This window comes from Hippocampus comes, unplaced genomic scaffold (assembly GCF_001891065.2).
Source record: "Hippocampus comes isolate QL1 unplaced genomic scaffold, H_comes_QL1_v1.1 scaffold85, whole genome shotgun sequence".
Taxonomy (NCBI): Eukaryota; Metazoa; Chordata; class Actinopteri; order Syngnathiformes; family Syngnathidae; genus Hippocampus; species Hippocampus comes.
Genome location: NW_017805540.1, coordinates 4,872,012 through 4,892,203, shown reverse-complemented (window position 1 = coordinate 4,892,203; position 20,192 = coordinate 4,872,012). Strand labels below are relative to the sequence as shown.

General features: G+C 42.3%; 1 protein-coding gene across 3 annotated transcripts in view; it reads left to right on the top strand.

The window, feature by feature from the left end:
* Positions 1–355: 355 nt before the first annotated feature.
* The window catches only part of rock1 (Rho-associated, coiled-coil containing protein kinase 1), a 46,102-nt gene continuing 26,265 nt past the window's right edge, over positions 356–20,192 (top strand). For all 3 annotated transcript variants that reach the window (XR_002169318.1, XM_019878977.1, XM_019878976.1), the window contains exons 1-2: positions 356–1,231; positions 19,088–19,169. Coding sequence is in view for 2 of the 3 variants with exons in the window: in XM_019878977.1 (XP_019734536.1) it covers positions 1,139–1,231; positions 19,088–19,169 (175 nt within the window). In the remaining variant the exon portion in view is untranslated. The remainder of the gene's footprint in view (positions 1,232–19,087; positions 19,170–20,192) is intronic.

Below are 20,192 nucleotides of genomic sequence, written 5' to 3'. Positions count from 1 at the left end.
AGAAGAAAACCTACACAGGCACGGGGAGAACATGCAAACTCCACATTGGAAGGCCAGAGCCGGAATCGGACCCTGCCCCGCTGCACTGTGAATTCGACATGCAAACCAGACTCTTTCCTATCATTGACCTGGACAATCAATATTGATAGTTTCGCGAATTGTTTTGTTTTAATGTCAATTATTTAAAAAATACATATGTGCTTATCCATCGTTCATAGTCTAGTTTTTTTTTCCCCTGTGGCTTCCCATCAAACAGCAACAGGGAGGCAGCAACATGTTGTTTGCTGACGGCAGCAGCAGCAGCATGGGGGACTCCAGTGCGCCTGCCTGGGTAAGGCGCATGCGTACTGTTTGACATTTTGAAGAGGCTCCTCTCCGGAGTGTTTGAACAGGAAGGCGGACATGTTGACTAGCCTGTGGGACAAAATCGGGGCATCGTCTGCAGCTTTCCCCACATCGGTGACTAAAAACACATCGGAATTCAGCTCGTGCCCGAGCCGGATCGGAGGGATCACGTCGCTGGGGCCAGGATACGGTTGACATTCGGTGACAGCGGCGGCGGGCGGTTTATTTATTTATTTTCTAACCGTTAAAAGACTTCCTCGACATTTGGAAAGAAGCAGAAGTCCCCCCCCCCCCACACTTTTCCCCAACACTTCTTCTTTTGAGCTGTCACGTTAGTTTTTGTCGCCCTCTCTTGCGAGGACCCGGCACGGACATGGGAACGGGCCCGGACTAACTCCGTCGATGTTTTAAATGCATTTGCTGTTGTTCGGATGCAGCGACTTTTGAAGCCCTTCTCCGCTGTTGGCATCCTGCGGAGGCTGACTAATCTTCGACCGTCGCGCTGCTCCTGAAAGTTGTTTGCCAGCCACATTTGGAGGGGGACTCTGTATAAAACATGTGGCTTTTGTACATCCAACGGAACCTCAAACGTTTTATCTCGTGTGCAAGATCGAGGAGAACGATGTATTGTCTTTAAAAGTTCCTCCAAGAACGACAAAAAACCAAACGAACATCGGGCTAGCGAGCTAGCGAGCTGTCGCTGGCGGCTAACGCTAGCTCGCCACTCAGTTTGCCTCCCTCTTTTTTATTCCCTTGAAAACAAGATACGAGGGGACTTCATTCCGCGTTAAAAATGTCTTCCGGGGAAAGTATGGAGGCTCGGTTTGGAAAAATCGACGCTATGTTGAAGGACCCCAAGTCGGAGATCAACACGGATTGTCTTCTGGTAAGTTTGTAGTCCGCTAGCTGGCTAAAGCAAAGCGAGGCAGCCATTCGGGCTGCAGCTCAAAATTCTTTTCCAACAAGTCGCCTCGCCTCTGGCATAAAAAAGTGATGCTTGTGCTTAGTAGCTCACATTTCTACAGCTTTCGCTCTGAAAATGATCTTTTATTGAATTCGATCGAAACCAGGCGTCTGTTTCACCTTTTGGCTTGCAGTTAATAAGCAAATAAACAAGTTGCCACTTTGGGAAAATTCTTCTGTTTAATCAATAGAGACATTTTATTGCAAAAGTAAATTGTGAATACAAATTGGGCACATGCTGAGACACACATCTACTATAGACCGCTTTGAACAACAAATCACGATCACAACTCATAGTGGTGTGTGATGTCATGATCAGCACGCCTAAGTATCTTTGACATGTGGCCTGGCTTGCTTGCAATCGAGTCTCCATAAACTTGATGACATTCTTTTGTGACCACTATATTAGACACAGCTGCACAATCAAGTGACATCCAACACAAAATTAGTCAACTTTGTTTTAGTATCCCTATAATTGCATGGTTGTAGATGAGTACAATATATCCCGTGGGGCACCTTTTGGGTTTCCTCGCATGGATGAACCACCCTGCAAATGCCACACACATTAGGCTATACAGCATGGATGTGTGCCTATAGTTGCATTTATGTGCATCTCCTCATCATACCACCCAACTGCCTCTACATTTTTTTACAGTTCTTTTTGACACGATTAAATTGGCATCACGAGGTATTATTCTGATGACTCCATAATCTGCTCTTTGCTGCACAGCCTCTAGCCTCCTTTTGGATCTTCTTCTTGTGTTTGAGGCAGATAGACTATGATATTTCATCCAGGTGGTTTTAGAGCCACATTTCTGATCCAGGTGGGGCTTTGGTTTTGGGAAGGAATGTGATCTGATTTGGTTTTACAGTTTCTTCACAGCCGCTGCTCCGGGCTTATTTATGTACAAAGAAGATTCATGAAGGACTGCAGCATGGCCTCTTTGATCAAATTAGTCAAGAAGTCAATATGCAAGAAGAGATGTTTTAGACCACATTTTCAGACTGGATGGATTTCAGAGAGGATGACTTATTCGATGTTAACTTAAATTTCAGTGGATGGTATCCACAGTGTCAAAGACTACTCGATACCATAAAATAAAGCCGGTATCGATCCACATCGATACCTGGTATTGGTACTCGACCATCCCTACTTAAAAGACATGTACAGTAATGTACCACAGTCTATGACATGTTCTGTTGTTATATTATAAAAGGGGCATCCTTTGTTGAGGACGTGACCTATGTTTTAAGGTCATGGATAGTTCTTAATTACCGGTAACTACTTTGGACAACAGTGTTCAAGTACTTGATCGCCTAGGGAAAAGAAGAGACACTCTGTTTTTGCCACTTTTACTGTTTTTCACCTGAAATTTTTTTCTTTTCATTTTTATGATGTAGAAATGTTTTTCATTCAAATATTTACACTTGCTCTGACTTAACTGCCACATTAGCATCACTGTAATTGTAATAATTTAGATGGCTTCAGGTGTGACTAAGACCATTAAGTGTTCACACTTAAGCTTTCTGCTGCTTGTTGGGGTTGCATGAAAGCGTTCACATTTCGCCAAACAATCGGTACAAAAAGTGTGAGCACAGCCTTTAACTTGTAGCTCACCACAAGAATGCCTTGTGGTTATGTAACTTCCCAAGTATTATAGTGCCATTGACTCATTCATCCGCAGAGGCTATCTGATTAATGGGTTTATTTAGGCCAGTAGTGCCAAGTATGTAGTCCAGCACATTAAAGGAATATCAGGAGCTTCTTTTACACGTCACCTTCTCACTGCCTTCCCAGGAGAGCCGTGGTTTTCACTCATGCGCCTTTCAGACAGAACTTAGCAAAGCAGGCGCATTGACGCGGCAGATGCATTAGCATTAACAAATGCAGAGTGATGTCAGCGGAAAAGGTTGAAACGAAAGACCCAGCTCATGCGATAGTACAGGAATATTGATTGGAGCAAACAAATTTGGATATCATTTTATCCCCCCCCCAAAATGAAGCTAGTGCAATGTGTATTATAACTCATGTACCAAAACAGCATATCAACTTTTGTCAACAAAGGTATTGATTTGAGTTAATTTGATATTGCCTATCACCGCTGCTTCTGACTTAAGTGTCATACCCCTACAGGTGGTAAAGGATAGACACAGACACCGGTGCACTTTTAATTGCTTTATTAAACAAACTGTAACAATATAAATAATTAATAAGCACCTTTATACACAAAGTGTTCTGACCACAATTGACAGCCAGTCACTTAACGGGCTAGCGGTTAGCCAGTTGGCAGCCAGCCGCTTACCTGAGCTCACAACAGCCAACTTGACATTCTCAGTCGCTTACCAGGCAAGGCCCTACCTTTTAAAGTCACACCCACTCAGTGTCAACGATATTAGTGTGTGGAACTGAGGATGGTGACACCAAGTGGGCAGCAATAATCATGTGCCCATTTTGTTTCTGAAATAAGGCGTAGAAAAAAAAGTAGTGTGTTTCCGTTTTTTTTTTAAATCTTTTTTTTTCCCCCCCCATCAAAAATATAAACAAAATAACCATAAAACATAACACAAGGAGACATTGAAACCCCCGCTCGCCGCCAAAGGCGCCGAGAGAGTTGGGTACCCGGCGGCTGGGTGTTACAGCCATCTGGTTACCTCCGTCCTAGACGCATAATTTTCCTACGGGACGCACAGTTCCAAATAATGTGCGTTTTTGGGACGCAAGGAACTTTCTCAGTCAAAACAAATACACAAACAAAAAAAAAAATACGGCAAGCCTGAGGATTTCATGGTAACAATAGTTACCGGTAGCGTGTCGTTTCCGTGGCGTCATTTTAACGGTACCGAAAAATATTTTAACCATTAAAGTCACCGCACACGACTTGACTGTGTGATCAACGCGATGTCACTGTGCCTCTATGTGTGTTTGTGGTGTGGTGTGTGAGTGTGTTTCTTCTAATTTACTTTCGTTTTGTTTTCAGTGTTGCGGGGGACGCAACAGATAACGTTATGTGCGCATGCGGGTTGCTATTTTAGTCCGCAAACTGAGGAATCACGCGGATGAAAGTTTGAGATGGTGGCGAAAAAAATTCACCAAGGTCTACCAAGTATGACATTTAAGAAATGGGAATGCCAGTCTGATTTTTCGTATGAATCGTCCAAAGGGCGTATCACTAAACTCACCTGGGATATATGCACAGAACACGAGAGCGAGATACGACGAGAGGCACGATTACGAGGCAAGTTGGTCATTAGATTTGTCGGCTAATCGCTATGAAAAATATTATGAAACAGTATTGGTTATTCTATAATTTACTGGTTGTAGCATGGTACCTTTATGAATAAAACATTCGTCACAAGGTGTAGTAATGCTAATGTTAACTGTTGGTAGAACTAATGATGACGTGTGTTAAATTTGAAGGTTGTTTGAAAAAAATGCCGACCGTAAAGCTTTTTTTCGAGCTAGAAATTCTCGGTCGGTCGGGTTACCGGAAACACTACTTTTTTTTCTATGCCTAACGGAAATACATTTTTATTTGATTTACCGATGGGATAATTGATAGAGGACTTAGTTCTAAAAAATTGATGGCTCGGGCCCTAGTCCCAAAACCGAAATGTGGCGTAGAAATGAATAGAGCCATATTGTTTGTTTACAACAGAATTCCATTCGTACAGCAGTGACGCAACCCAAATGTGTACATACTCTTTAAGTCACAGTGTCATCAATAACCTATGCTCAAGCAGTCGGAAAGTAATCATTCTTGATGTATGAAAACCACTTGTTGGCCATTCAAATTAAAGAATCAATGGAAAAACAGCAAGTGCTCAGCGGGCTACGAAAACATAACGTGGGAAAAGGCACACTTAGTAACCACCACGGTGGTACATTTTTTTCATTTGATTAATGAAAAAATTAAGTTTGTCATAGAAATATCTGCTGTTTTTAGGACTACTATGTTAGCATAATTTAGTGATTGACTACGGCACGTTGACTTGCGGCCAAATTCTGATAAGGAACGTGCCCCTCTGCGCAGTTTCGTGGATATCACAGCCTCTTGGTCTCTGTGACCGCCCATCCTGTTCAGACAGAGCCAATTAAAGTCACTTAAAAGTGTGCACACTCTGCATTTTTAATGTACCAAAGCTGTGGGGACTGCTCCCGCTGGCAGCTTTGCACACAAGCGTGTTGTTCCTTTTTTTTTTTCCCTCCCTGTTCCTTTTTCTTTTTCACCCCCTCCCCGCAATCTGCCTTGATCAATGAATGGAAGCCTTTTGCTGAGCCGCCGCAATACTCCGCCCACCGTTTAATAAAATTCCATCCTAATCAAATAAACTCTTGTCTTTGGGCTTGCCCCCCCCCCCCCCCCCAGTTCCCTCAAGTCCTTTCTGCACGCCTGGCGACGGTCGACGCAAGGCAGGCTGCTCTGAGGTAGCAGGGTGTGGGCTCAAGCGCTATTCGCCATAAACCAAAATTATGTGCACTGAAGACTCATGTTTCTGAAGGCAGCAGCGAAACAGGACGTTCGGCTCATAAAGCAGCCAAGCATGCTTGGTTATGAGTAATAGATTCCATGGGAATCCTCGATGCTGGCCTGTTAGCCCGCACTTTCTCTACCTTGTGTGTCTTTGTTGAAAGCACAACACTGTTGTGGCTTTTCTTCTCACAAAAGCTACGGGCTGTCATTTGTCTTACACCTTACAGCAAGGCTCTGGGCCTATTTAGGCCTGTGTTCCAACATTGTCAGCCTTTATCCTCTAACCCCCGAAATAAATCCTGCGTGGGTGGAAGAGGGCCTTATCTGGATGGGCAGTCCCCCCTCCTCAATCTTGTTCCAGGCACGCTCCTAAAAGAGGAATCGCAATGGACAGAATTCCTGACATTGTGACATGGAAGCTCCCTGACATTGGGGTTCTGATCATTGTCCACTTGTTGCTTTTATCTCTCCCAACGCCAGGAACGTCAGGCCTGTGCAAAGGGGTTGTCCAGTTGTGTATAAACCGGTTCAACATAAGAATACATTTATGCTACAAAAGCAACGTTAATACCGATTGGGAAAAGTTTCACATGCAGTGCATTTATTCACTCGCAAATAAATGCTTTGATTCTTTTACAGCAAATTCTGTGGCCACAATAATTATCACCCCTGATGTTAAGTACTACAAACCCTCCTTTTGGCAGCAAAATGACACTTCATCTTTTCATATAATGGTTCACAAGACGGGAGAATACAGAAAGCTGTATCTTCCATCATCATTCCGCGACCTGCCTCCTCTCCTGTGCACTCTCTTCTTTAGCTTACACCACAAGTTTTCAGTGGGGTTGAGATGGCCATGGGAGGAGCTTGATTCTGTGTCTGGTCAACCATTTCTACGATTGTCAATATGAGAGTATAACTCCTGCAATTAAAAAAAAACCTCCTTTATTTGAAGTCTTTTGATAGATCTTAACCCTGGGTGCCAATAATTATGGAGGATACTTTAGCTGCCTTTGCGCCACCTTTGTTGCATCATAGGTGTAAGGGTAGAGATTTTTTTCACTGGGCCTTTTCAAACAGGACTCACTAAAGGGGGATATTGCAGAGCTGTTTCGGTATTGCAGAGCTGTTGCGGCTTTGTGCATTCAGATAAATACATGTGTCGTGTCGGTGTGTTCCTTGCAGGGCAAAAAGGTGTGGCCAGTGGGTTTGGCCGGTCAGCTGAAGTGTTTTCCTCCGTACTGTGTAAAGTGCAATAATACGTTTTTTGTTTTTTTTTTTTTTTGGCAAGATGTATGTCTAAAAGGCTACTATTGTCCAAAACATAGGCTATTGAAAAAGGTTTGCAATTTCAGGGGACAAAAATGCATTTGACAAAACAGCGATTGATAAAAAAAAAAAAAAAACACCAGCGTTTTCTTTCATAGCACTTCTAAGTGCACTTTTTGGGTGGTGTATTTATCTTTTGGAACATTAGGATATCATTATTTGCTTTCATGTTTTCATTTCAATTTCATTATCTGTATTATGCAATAATCTGGTTCTACAAGTTTTTAACTTTGGCGTTATTACATAGCCTTTTCTGTGTACTCCACAGACCAACTTTTCCATGTCAAGGCTGGAGAATCTTGTTTTTCGCAAAAATGAGTTAAACTCCATATCTGTGTCACCGACTGCACTTCAACGTGGCATATCACTGCTGTAGAAAGCAGCAAGTAAAAAAAAAAAAAAAAACCTCTACCACATCCTTTGCGTGAGAATGGAAAAAAAATCTGGTTGCCTGAAACGCTGAACTGCAGAGTAGTGCAGCACACTTAATGTGATGTCATTTTTGTTGAGTTCACATCTTCCAATAATTTCTTTCTGTGAGCCACTGAACAAATGACGTGCTACACTAACCTTATTGAATGACCGGCATAACTGGTGTATGCATTACCTTGAGAGTTGACCAAATGAAGTCGATGCTTATTATGCATGCATCCGATAATAATAATTATTACGGTGGTGTGAAAAAGCATGAAATATAACCTTCGAAGCAACAAACCGTGACTCCCTAAAATACCCAAATGTATATTTGTAAACCTCTCCGAGGGCTCATATACGGTAATGTAATGCGGCTCTTGCTCAAATGCGAGCATTGCTTCTGTTTTCAGTCTGCAAAAAAAGGAGGTGCTGCAAACAAAATAGAACCCGTGTTCAGTTGAAATTAGTTTTAAACACTCTGAAATTCCTAATTAGATGGCAACCCTGTTAACCTTTGAACTGTCTACCGTAATTTCTGGACGATAGAGCGCACTTGATTATTAGCCGCACACACTACATTTTTAAAGGAAAAAACATTTTGTACACACACAAGCTGCACCTGCCTATAAGCCGCAGGTACCATATTGTAACATGAGATATTTGCAAAGAAAGACGGTCCACAGAAAGGGGTTTCAATGTTTAATTAAATACTTTTCTCATGCCTTTAACGCAGCACGACGGCAGAAAACAGAACTCACACGGCTGTTTTAAAAAAATAAAATAAAATAAAATAAATAAAAAAAAGCTTAGTTCCCTGTGGAGTAATGCTTTGTTTTAAAATGGTAAAATTCCTCTCTTGCCATAACACTCGGTCAACCATTCCTTCATTAGGCTTTCTACCATCCACACTTTCGTGTCAACTTTCACGACAATGTCTTTCAGGAGGGGTTTTTTTTTTTGGCATATGTAACCAGGTGAACAATACTATGACTGTTGTCGTGAATGCTGCCTTGTTTAATAACTGGAGCACTGTCACTTTAAAAGGAGCATTGGATAATCTCGTGGGAAATCTCGTGATACTTGGACCGTGAAGTGAAGTGAGATGAATGCTGATAGTTCTGTTGGAGCTATGATCAAGCAAATGCCATTGCATTTTTCGGAGGCGGTCATGAACGCCTCTCGAGTTGAACAAAAGAAGAGAAGGCACGGAGACGGACAAAGACGTATTTGTTGAAAAAAGGAGAGCTGTGGTTTTATTTTTATTTTTTTAAACGCAGACTTTATTAATGGTTTTCACAGTCTCAACAAATACAGGTACTGTACGTCTTTGTCCGTCTTCGTGCCTTCTCTTCCGTTCCACTCGAGAGACGTTCATGGCCGCCTCCGAAAAACGTAAATTAACTATTACTGTACTTAAATGAAACTACGGAAATTGAAAATAATGCAACAAAACAGAAAATCAAGCGAGGAAATCACAAAATAAATTCTGTAGGGGGGATATAGAATTTATTTTGTGATTTCCTCGCTTGATTTTCTGTTTTGTTGCATTATTTTCAATTTCCGTAGTTTCATTTAAGTACAGTAATAGTTAATTTACGTTTTTCAGAGGCGGGCATGAACGCCTCTCGAGTTGAATGGAAGGAGTGTAGCACCATCTACTGGAGGTATTGTAGATTGCGCCTTATAATGCGATGCGTCCAGTGTATGAAAAAAATTACAAAATAGCCATTCATTGAAGGTGCGCCTCATAATCCAGTGCGCCTTTTAGTGCTGAAAATACGGTAGTTGTTTTCCGCGTGTTTTGGGCACATACAACATGCCGGAAAGTGCTCACAAGCCACTACTGTTGACTATTTATGTATACTTTTCTATTTTTTAGTCCCATTTGACATATCTCAGGCTTTTATTTTATTAATGCTGTTCAGTCGTCAATAAAGCCTTCATAAAAATTATTTTGTGTTCGGGCAAGTCTGTCATTGACATGGCTACACAGCTTTCGGATTGCAGTCTAGCTCAAAACACAGGTGAAATGCACCCTCTCATGGCCAGTTATTTTCACTGTGTCACATGATAGCGACTCACTGTTACCTTTTTTGCTCGAACGCTCCGTGGTGGCCGTTGGAAAAATCTTTAAACAGGCCGCGTCATTACATAAGCCGCAGGTTTGAAAGCGTGTGACAAAAGTAGTGGCTTATAGTTCGGAAATTACGGTACGCTTTTCTGCATGTACCGTACTTTCCGCACTATGAGGAGCAACTAAAAGCATTCATTTTTCTCAAAAGCCGAGTGTGCGCCTTAAAATCCAATGCGCCTTATATATGGATCAATATTCTGATTTCTTGGACGTAGTATTTTAAATGTCCTTTAAAGCGCCGGATAGATGAAAACAGTTTTAAAATAGGCCATTCATTGAAGGTGCGCCTTATATTCCAAAGTGCCTTATTACGCAGAAAATACGGTAATTGGAAATGATTTCCATCAAACATCCACATTTTCAAATGTTTCCCTTTTCAATGGCTCCTACACAACAGATTTGAACCATTTTCAGTTAAAAACAAACAAAGGTTAATTGCGTGTGGCCCCGAATCCTACGCAGGGTGCAAGCATTGCATTTCACTGGCTGCGTTCGGCATGCACATTGAAAGTGGAACACTATTGCTTTTCCGAAATGTACATTTCGAGAAATCATTTTGAATATTTGCCTTTTGAGGCTTCCAAAACATTTTCACTTAAGAGCAGTCCCCGATTTCTAGTCACATGCCAACACTCAAAGAGCTGGCCATAATAAACCACTTGACTGACAGACCTGTACATGGGTTGTATTTCAAAGTGCCTATTGAAATTTTTACAACCTTTGTCATTCGTGAATAACTTTTCTGTGCAAAGTGTTGTCTGCACTGATAATACAAAACATTAGACCTGTCAGAGGGAGCTAGTTGTGGCCACTTTTGATGCCGTTTTTTTCTTTTTTTACTGAAATGACACATGATTGCTCATCTCTTCTGTGCATATTCAAAGATCACTTAACAGCCCTACATTTAGGTTGATTTTTTTTTTTTCTTCAAAACGCTGTTTTCCCACTGTACGGTATGCCACTGTTTGTGTTCATGCAAACAGTACAGTATGACCTAAATGTGGAACTAAGTTTAGCTGGTATAGCAATTGTTGGAAGAACAATTCATTTGGTCTCCCGTCCAAGTGGAAAAAGCTTGCTGAACATATAGTTCACTTGACATTGAGCACTGACTGTTGTAAACCGCACCCCTCAGCTGTTCGGGCCTGGGAAAAAAACAATTGCTGGAGCTATTTGTAGCTTTTCATTCCCTCAACTGACCAATGATGTGCAAGAATGCATACTCAAATGAAAGAGGCTTTAAATACGGCCGCAAATCTTCCTGATCTACCCACTGAACTTGGATGGGATGAAATCCTCTGACCTCCACCTTGACATTTTTTTTTCAATTTGCCGGATTATGCAAAAACTCCCACTTTTTGCTCGACTGCCGAGCTCAGTTAGTGAAAACGCGTGAGCTCTCTTCACCGTTGGAGTTGAACAATTATATTTTGACGCGCAAACATTTGTGACAGTGATTGTGTCTGGCTGGAAGCTCATAAGGAAGCCGCGTGCCCCCGTTTTTGCCACCACGAGGTCGACTGTCAGTACCGTTTATCCGCTGGAGTTGTAAACCATGCAGTCTTTCTAGGCAAGCAGGATTTCCTGTCTGTTGTTATGTACAGTATGAGTGTGTTAACTAACTTTGGCAATTTTTCCATGAAACACTTTTTCCATTTTTTTAAATTTATTTATTTAACCTGAATAGCCTAGAAGCATTGTGGCACTGGCTTCACGTGTTTGCTTGATCTCGTGTTTCCCCGAGACAGACAGTCTGCACAACGGCTCACATGTGGAAAGCATATTGTCTTGAAGAGGTGGCAGAAAAGGAAGTGACAAGTCGGGTCCGCATGCCTGGTGCTGGCATGCAGAACGGGGATGATGTGGCTGAATCTCCGTGGAAAACTTACACTCTCACTTAAATGTCTGGAAAAGAGCTTGCGTCGGGTGCAAATTCTTCCCTCCGAAAGCTTAATCGAAATAATTGCCATATGTAATGTCAACCGCTGAATACTGCATTCCGCGCTGATGTTCGCATTTTTTTTTTTAGCTCGCTCTATTACTGCATCACATTGTACTTTCTTCATTCTTTGAATCAAACATCGAAAGATGTCGCAAGAATGGAACACCACTGAATGCTGTCATAGTTGCTCAATTCGGTCATATCCAACGCAGGGGTATTCTGCTTACGAGGGTCTCCGCATAGGACGTATTAATTTCATTGACATGGGACTGAACTAGTGTGGCAGCGGCGTGAAGAATGTACGCCTGGTTACCGATATGTATTTTTTTTTTCATACGATGTAGTAATATTTACTGTCATTTTGATTTTACGGATGCCTGAGCATAGGTTCCAAATGGTGTATAAACTCGTGTAATGTCGCCACCGTAGAAATGGGACGTAGTCACACACCTTGGGATCCCTGCATGTAGACTTTATATAATCCTCCTATAACAACATGTACCTCCTTTGAACCTTAGCAGGCTTTTGGCATTTAAGTTGCCACTCCTGTTTCATGCCTAGTCAATCAATGACTCGTTATCAGGCTCCTATAGATTTTAATGGCCACCCATCATTCATACTGAAGGTGTGTTTGTTGGTGTACAGTGCAATACAAACTCACAGTCAATATTTGAACAGAGGTTTCACATGGAGATTGTGAGAAATTAGCTCATCAAGTAAGGGTTAGAGTAGAACTCTGCTGTACTAAGTAGAGGGTCTCAGGCCTTCAAGAAAGAAATCGACAGCTGTGTTAGAGGGGCTAGGATATTAAAAGAAGTGATCCTTACCATGCCAGAAGGGCTACCAAGCCCAGTGTTTGGTATGATGGCTGTAATGTCACTGATTGTACTGAATCACCTCTGCTAAAGATACAAAAAAACGCTTTTGTGTTTGGGTACAAACTGTTCATTAGATACCCCCAAAATTATGGACCCGGTCTTGATGGGGTGACACTGATGGGAGTCTAACGCAGGGCCCGGTTTACTGTGGCTGACAGTGTCACCGTACAGACAGGGCGGTGTGATTCTGCACGGAGTTCACATACCGGGTAACGTCCTAGTACATCCTTTTTTCTTTCTGTAAAAAAAAAATTAATATGGACCTGAGATTTCCCTGAGCATAATCCTCTGAATCGCCCGCAGCAGCGCAGACTTCATCGTGGTGGGTCTGTTGTTTACTCACTGTATGTTGTTGTATCGTGCACTCATAGACCGGGGCTGCATAAACTGTCATCATTCAACTGCAGGCCACTAGAATTGTCAATATCAGGTCAGTCAGGGTTTTGATTTTATAGCCACTCGAGCATGCTCTTTATTTAGTCACTATTGTCATCTAAGTTAACTTTATGGGGATCTTATTTTTGTCATCGAAGACAGCGGAACCCAACCTTTTTTGCTCCACGGACTGGTTTAATGTCGGACAATATTTTCAGGGACTGGCCTTTAAGGCCGGATAAATACAACAAAATAATATATGACCTGCATGCAAACTGTGGTATTTTCTAAACATAATAATAAACACGAATCATAACATGAGGAACATTCTATCTGGCCGCAACGCTCTTTGGTCGCTATGGTAACATTGAAACGTGCCTTCAAAATAAGATACGCCGCAAATACAAAGTGCATAAAAAATATGACTCACCATCACCGCATATTACGCAGCGTGTGCTTGGTGCGTGGGAATCTCCCGTTGAGAGAAATCCGTATTTTAAGTAGGATTCCTGATACGGTCTATTAAATGTAGCCGTCTTTTTCTTGGAAGTCATAGGCTCCTCTTGTGTCTCCTGACTGGGCCTTTTCCCCTTCCCAAAGAAACTTTCCAAAGACGTTTGTTTTTTTTTTTTTTTTTTAAACTCATTTTACTAACTCCTGGGTTTCATTTTAGTCGTAATCTATCATGTGACCGAGAAACCGCCTTGACCTGCATCAAGAGTGACATACTGTAAACAGATGTCACAGAGAATCCGGTAATTTTTCAAAATAAAACATCTTTCAGAGTCCGAAATGAATAAAACAGAAGGAATGTAAGTTATTTATTCTTTCTGTGTGGCCCGAGACCAAATGATCCACGGATCGAAGCTACCTTTTTTGGGATCTTATTTTTGTCATCTAACCTATCTTTTTTTGGGTTCATTTTTTTTTAAAGACATGAAACAAACAATATCGCAGAGAATCCCTTTTTTAGCATTTAGCTTTGCTTGCTCATTGTTCATGTCTCGGGGCAGTCTTCATAGAAAGCATGTCCGGAGCTGAGCAGGCATGACAACATTTGTACACCGTGTTGTCTGAAGGCAAGACTGCGGTAGGTCTAGTACATCAAGTAGATATGTTGAAAATCCTTAACTCCAAATGCTGAGCTGACTAAAATCCATTCTTTCAAGGTACACCACTCACAAAAAGTTTGGGATATTTGGCTTTTGGCTGAAATTTCAGGATGAGTTTAAAATGCATTCAAACCTTTACAGGTTTACAGGTTTAATGTAAGCTTCTCGAAGCTTTAGAGTGCCTACATCCAACTGATAAATGTTTCAGAGTGTCATCAGCAGGTTGCAACAGCGATACAGAACACTGGAAGAGTCACAGAAAGATGTACAAGTAGACGTCCTTTGGCCACATCCAATAAAGATGACCACTACATTGTTAACAATGCCCCGAGGAACTGGATGATGAATGCCACTCAACTCAAGGCACATTTAAGGGAGGTGAGAGGCACCCAAGTGTCACGTCAGACCATTCGAAACCGTTTGCATCAGCGTGGTCTGCATGCTAGATGACTTTTGAGGGTACCTGACCACACTACCAGGCACAGGCATCATCGTCTTGCATGGGCCAGAGAGCATTTTCGCTGGACGAGGGACCAGTGGGCCTCAGTGCTGTTCTCTGATGAAATTCGATTCACGTTGAGCGGAAATTATGGCCGCCAACAATGTTTGAGACGACAAGGAGAGCGCTATGCGCCAGCCCCTGTTCTCACCAGACAAGCTTTTGGTGGTTGGCGGTGTTTCAGTTTGGGCATGTCTACACGTTGTGAATTGGTACAGTGACACGCCCATACTACCTGAATAACATTATTAATCTAGTGATTGTGCCCCTACAATGAACAACACGGGCCTAATTTCATCTTCATGGACGGCAATCCTCCAGCCCATCGAGATCGCATTATCAGGGAAAGTCTGTTGGAGACTGGTGTTGCTCAAATGGAATGGCTTGCACTTTCCCCAGACCTGAGCCCTCTTGAAAACCTGTGGGATCAGCTGAGTCGCCGTGTAGAGGCTCGAAACACCCCCCCAACCTCAGTGACCTTTGGGCTAGAAGAGCGGGATGCCATTCCTCAGCAGACAATAAGTCGATTTGTGAATAGCATGAGACGTCGTCGTCAAGCTGTAATTGATGCTCAAAGTGGATCCTGACTCAAACCACGTGATGCTTGTACCTGACCACACTACCAGGCACAGGCATCATCGTCTTGCATGGGCCAGAGAGCATTTTCGCTGGACGAGGGACCAGTGGGCCTCAGTGCTGTTCTCTGATGAAATTCGATTCACGTTGAGCGGAAATTATGGCCGCCAACAATGTTTGAGACGACAAGGAGAGCGCTATGCGCCAGCCCCTGTTCTCACCAGACAAGCTTTTGGTGGTTGGCGGTGTTTCAGTTTGGGCATGTCTACACGTTGTGAATTGGTACAGTGACACGCCCATACTACCTGAATAACATTATTAATCTAGTGATTGTGCCCCTACAATGAACAACACGGGCCTAATTTCATCTTCATGGACGGCAATCCTCCAGCCCATCGAGATCGCATTATCAGGGAAAGTCTGTTGGAGACTGGTGTTGCTCAAATGGAATGGCTTGCACTTTCCCCAGACCTGAGCCCTCTTGAAAACCTGTGGGATCAGCTGAGTCGCCGTGTAGAGGCTCGAAACACCCCCCCAACCTCAGTGACCTTTGGGCTAGAAGAGCGGGATGCCATTCCTCAGCAGACAATAAGTCGATTTGTGAATAGCATGAGACGTCGTCGTCAAGCTGTAATTGATGCTCAAAGGCACATGACGAGTTATTGAGACATTGACATTTTTTATTGTGCTGTACCCATCGTTAACGTTGGTCTCAATGAATTGTTTGAAACCTGCATCCTTCTATTTAAATGTCCGATTTTCATGATGTTTTACTGTTATGTGAATTTTTTACATTGCCCATCAATTTCACCTAAGCCCAAATATCCCTAACTTTTTGTGAGTGGTGTAATAATTACTTTACCTCCTTACCTGCGGACCCAATGGCAGACTTTGAACCTTCACTGCTTGCACACCAACTCTCAGTTGCCGTTTCAAATGCATCAGATTCAATGTATTTGAATTTATTATTTTATTTATTATTTGCCCTGAAATGAATGGACCACGCTCGGTTCATGTATTCTCCCTGCAATACCTGCTCCTTTAGTCACGCTGGTGTTTCAGTGGCCTGCTTGTGATTTTCTTTGTTTTTTCCTTCATTTGTTCTCCCACTGGACCACATGCACAGCCCCGCACTCCCCACCTCTTTTCCGTCACAGAATTTAAGCGCTGGCGCGGAGTGAAAACAAGCCTCGCTTATGTGATTCTACTCAACGGGATGGGCTCCCCCCCTTCGTCTTCTTCTCCTCCTTCTCCCCTTCCTTCACTTTTTTCGTCAAGAACTTGTTTGGCCACATACCTAAAATAGCTTCTCTGACGTGTACAGTCCTGTTATGGAATGTTACTGTGGCTGTCCAGAGTTCTCTGCGGCAGGAAGTTATGCAAACATAACTCTGCTGAGCACAGCCTTGTGATTAGGGTCCTGAAGGATTTGGTTCTACACTTTCAATTTTTTTTTTTTTTTTTTTTTGCCCCTTCTGTGCAGACTGGCAGAATTCCTTGTGGCCTCGAACAGGGCGACCTTTTATCCTTTGGTTCCTAGAGTCTCTTTCATGGTTTTACGTCACAACGTGTACACAGGCAACGGCCGAGTTCTGTCTTTACCCTTATGTATGTGGAACCTCATCGTTCAAATCATGCAGAATGGAAGGAACAACACATGATCCAATGCGTAACACTTCATGTGACAAAGTCAGTGTTACGTGACATGCATATGAATTGGATACCAAACGATTCCTGAGTTTTACAGGCCTGTACGTTTATGAGTTGAGAGACTAAACAGAAGTCAAGACTTTTTGAAGGCAAAACAAAAAAGGGAGAATCTGCAATAGTCAATTCAGTGATCTGACTTCAAGTTACGTGAGCATGCTTTTCACTTGCTGAAGACAAAACATAAGGCAACAAGACCCACAAAATCAAACTCTTGCCCCCCAGAAATGGAGGTAGTCTGCTTTCATTCCTAAATCAAATCTGGAATTAAATCTGAATGTCTACAATACAATCTCATGTTGATTGTTCAATTTTACATTATTTGTGGGTTGTATGAAAAGCAAAATGGTTGTCCGGGAGGACTTAAATGCCTGTTACTTGGCATCTTTCTGACGAGGAAAAACCTGTGCCTCACATTTTCCGCCTTTTCCCTACATCCCTCCAAACCTGAATGCCTCCAAACCTGAATGTCGCCCTCCCCTTTAGCTTCCAGCCGCTCCGGAGAGGCTTTGCTTGTTTTGTCTCCTGGTGTGGGGGGTATGGCCCTGTGTTGAGCTCCAAGCAGCAGCACTATTTAAGTGGCTTCCTTGTTTTGTCTGAGCCCCCCCCCACCCCCCATACGTCAACGTGTCATCGCTAAAGCAATCTCTTATTGTTTAGAAAAGATTGTTCCCCCTTCCCCCCAAAACAAATTTGACGAAATGTGTGCATTATTTCATGAAAATATTAGTTATCGCAATGATGGGAATGCTGACTAGACTTGAACATTTGTGTGCCTATCTTGTTACAGTCATTCTGGATAATGGCAGATTAGACTAAATCCCTTTGCTGACGTTTATGCCCATGCCTCGTCTGACGCAGGATAATGTGGCTGTCAACCCCCCCAAAATTGTTAAACATTCCTCTCAGTGACACAATCAGCCTAATTTCTGCAACCGAATGATGGTCAGGAAACTGCTGATCCGGAGTTGCCGCTGTACTTTTGGTACGCGTCACAGCCCTTGCATTGTGAAGCGCGCATAGTCGAGCTGCATTGAATGGCACCACCCTGCTCCCTCAGTCATCAAAAGGTACTTGCTTGCTTCACATGCTTAAACGGGAAACCCTGTGACCATGGTGGGAACTGAAGCTGTCTTTTGAATGCAATTCTACTCAAAGTTTTTCCACTTGCTAAACATTTTTGCCTTATTTTATGAATCCTCACACTCTGGCATCTGACCGCAGACATCAAGTACTTGAGGCACAGTAGCAGAATTAAACACTGAAGCCAGAGCTATTCTGATACAGTGTTCATAAAATGCCCTTGTGACGTTGTTCAGAATCCCCCAGCCCTTTGAAAGTAATATTTGAAAAAAAGAATGGCTTTGTTTTTAGTTAGTTCTTCCCTTTGTTGATCAAATACCCAGACTCTGGCTGTAGAAACTGAGCGTTTTCACCATTATTCCCTGCCAGAAGTGGGCGAGGAAATGTCCGACCCAGCAATTCTATGTCAGGTAATTTTGCTTTGCCAGGCCAGCAGTGTGAAATTTAAGGCACTCCGCTGATTTACATCGCACTCTGCCGCTGACCTGATGTAATTATCTGACGTTTTTCTCTGTAAATGTGTCCTCACAGTTGGGGCAATCGCACAAGACCAATAACTGCAGATTATTGTACGGTGTGAAAGAAACTGGTCATCTCCAAACGACATGACTATTGCCTCTCCTGGATAGAATAGAATACAAAAACATAAATCATGTTCGTCATCGGTTCCTTCATAAAATGATCTGGCACTTTGAACATGTAGCTTGAGCATGTGTTGTTGAAATATTGATAGCACATATGTTTTGAAAGGGTATTTTTAAACGGTATGTTTTCATAATTGTTCTTCAAATCTGTTGAAGTGTGTCTGTCACGCCTTAGCCACAAAAGGAAAAGACGGGGCCACGTGTGACAACAGTTGAGAACCAATGATAAGTGGGGTAAAAACTAGATTTGGACGTATTTAAAACTTCAGGCAATGAGAATGGGCAGAATTGGAACAGCATTGTATGTCAAACTACATGTATAAGAAAGGCAGCACTGTATATTGACAGACGTGAATGTTACTGCATCAGTAGTTGGTAGCATTGTATGTAGCAAACAAATACATGCATCAATTCAAAAGTCTATTTAGCATATGATACCGTATGCAGTTGCGTGAAGACGGCAATCACATGTAATGAAGCAGTGTTGTCTAGCATCTTTCAGCAGAGACTTATCACATTTAAGCAAGCTATTGTTTTTGCCGTTGACCCTCTTCCTTCATCATGTCGCTCTGCATGCATGCTTTGCCTCCTAAGCCCCCTCTTCTGCCTCGCAGGACGGCCTAGATGCGCTGGTGTACGACCTGGACTTTCCTGCCCTAAGGAAAAACAAGAGCATTGACAACTTCTTGAATAGATGTGAGTAGTATTCCATCTCGAGTCCATCGGCGCTTAACAGGCATGTATGACGCGTTTTAGCCTCAGAAATTGAAGGCTGTTTTGGGGTCACCGCCTCGATGCAAGCTTGGACACAATAGGCGTCTGCTGCTTAGTGTGCCCAACAAAGGGGCTTTCATTAATGGCCGGTGAGGTGACCCACATGATGCCTAATGCTATGGCTTGTTGTTGTTTTTTTTGTTGTTTTTTTTTGTGCCATCAAACACAGGAAACATCGGGAATGACTATTTTCATATGATATTAGCAGCAACCTTTGGTAAACCACGTAATTCTTAGCATGTTATCACAATATTCCATTATTTACTAGGGTGGTTACTGTATTCTGAAACTCCAAAAATGTTACCTTTTTTTTTTCCATAATCAGTAGAGAACCAATTGTCCATGTCAAGCAAGAAAATTCACGGGGAAAAATGTGGAATGTTTCATGAAAAGCTAGTAATTTTATGAGAATACAAAATTCTTTTTTCCATTATTTTTTTGAGTACCGTATTTTCCGCACTAAAAGACGCACTGCATTTTGAGGCGCACCGTCAATGAATGGCTATATTTAAATTTTTTTCATACATTAGACCAGGGGTGTCAAACTCATTTCACATGGTGGGCCACATACGGCCTCGGTAGATGTCAAGTGGGCCGGACCATTAAAATGATACAATACTTTGCTATAAATAACCAAAACAATATGTCTTTCCTTTGTTTTGGTATAAAGAAGCACAAGAACATTAGGAAAATGTTGAAATTTAATGAACATATCTTTTACAAAACATTTCATGAAGCACCTTACATTTCCTTCGACAAATGTGCAATTTACTTTTATCATTCACATATATGCATTGCAACTGATCCCACTGATTGTACAAACTTTAACAAGTAATTGGAATTGAAAAATATAGTAATGCACTTTAAGATTAAACAAGATTCATAAAGAAAGCAAGTTTTAAAGCATTTACACATGCATATAAAATCTAAATGTAATCCCTGCCT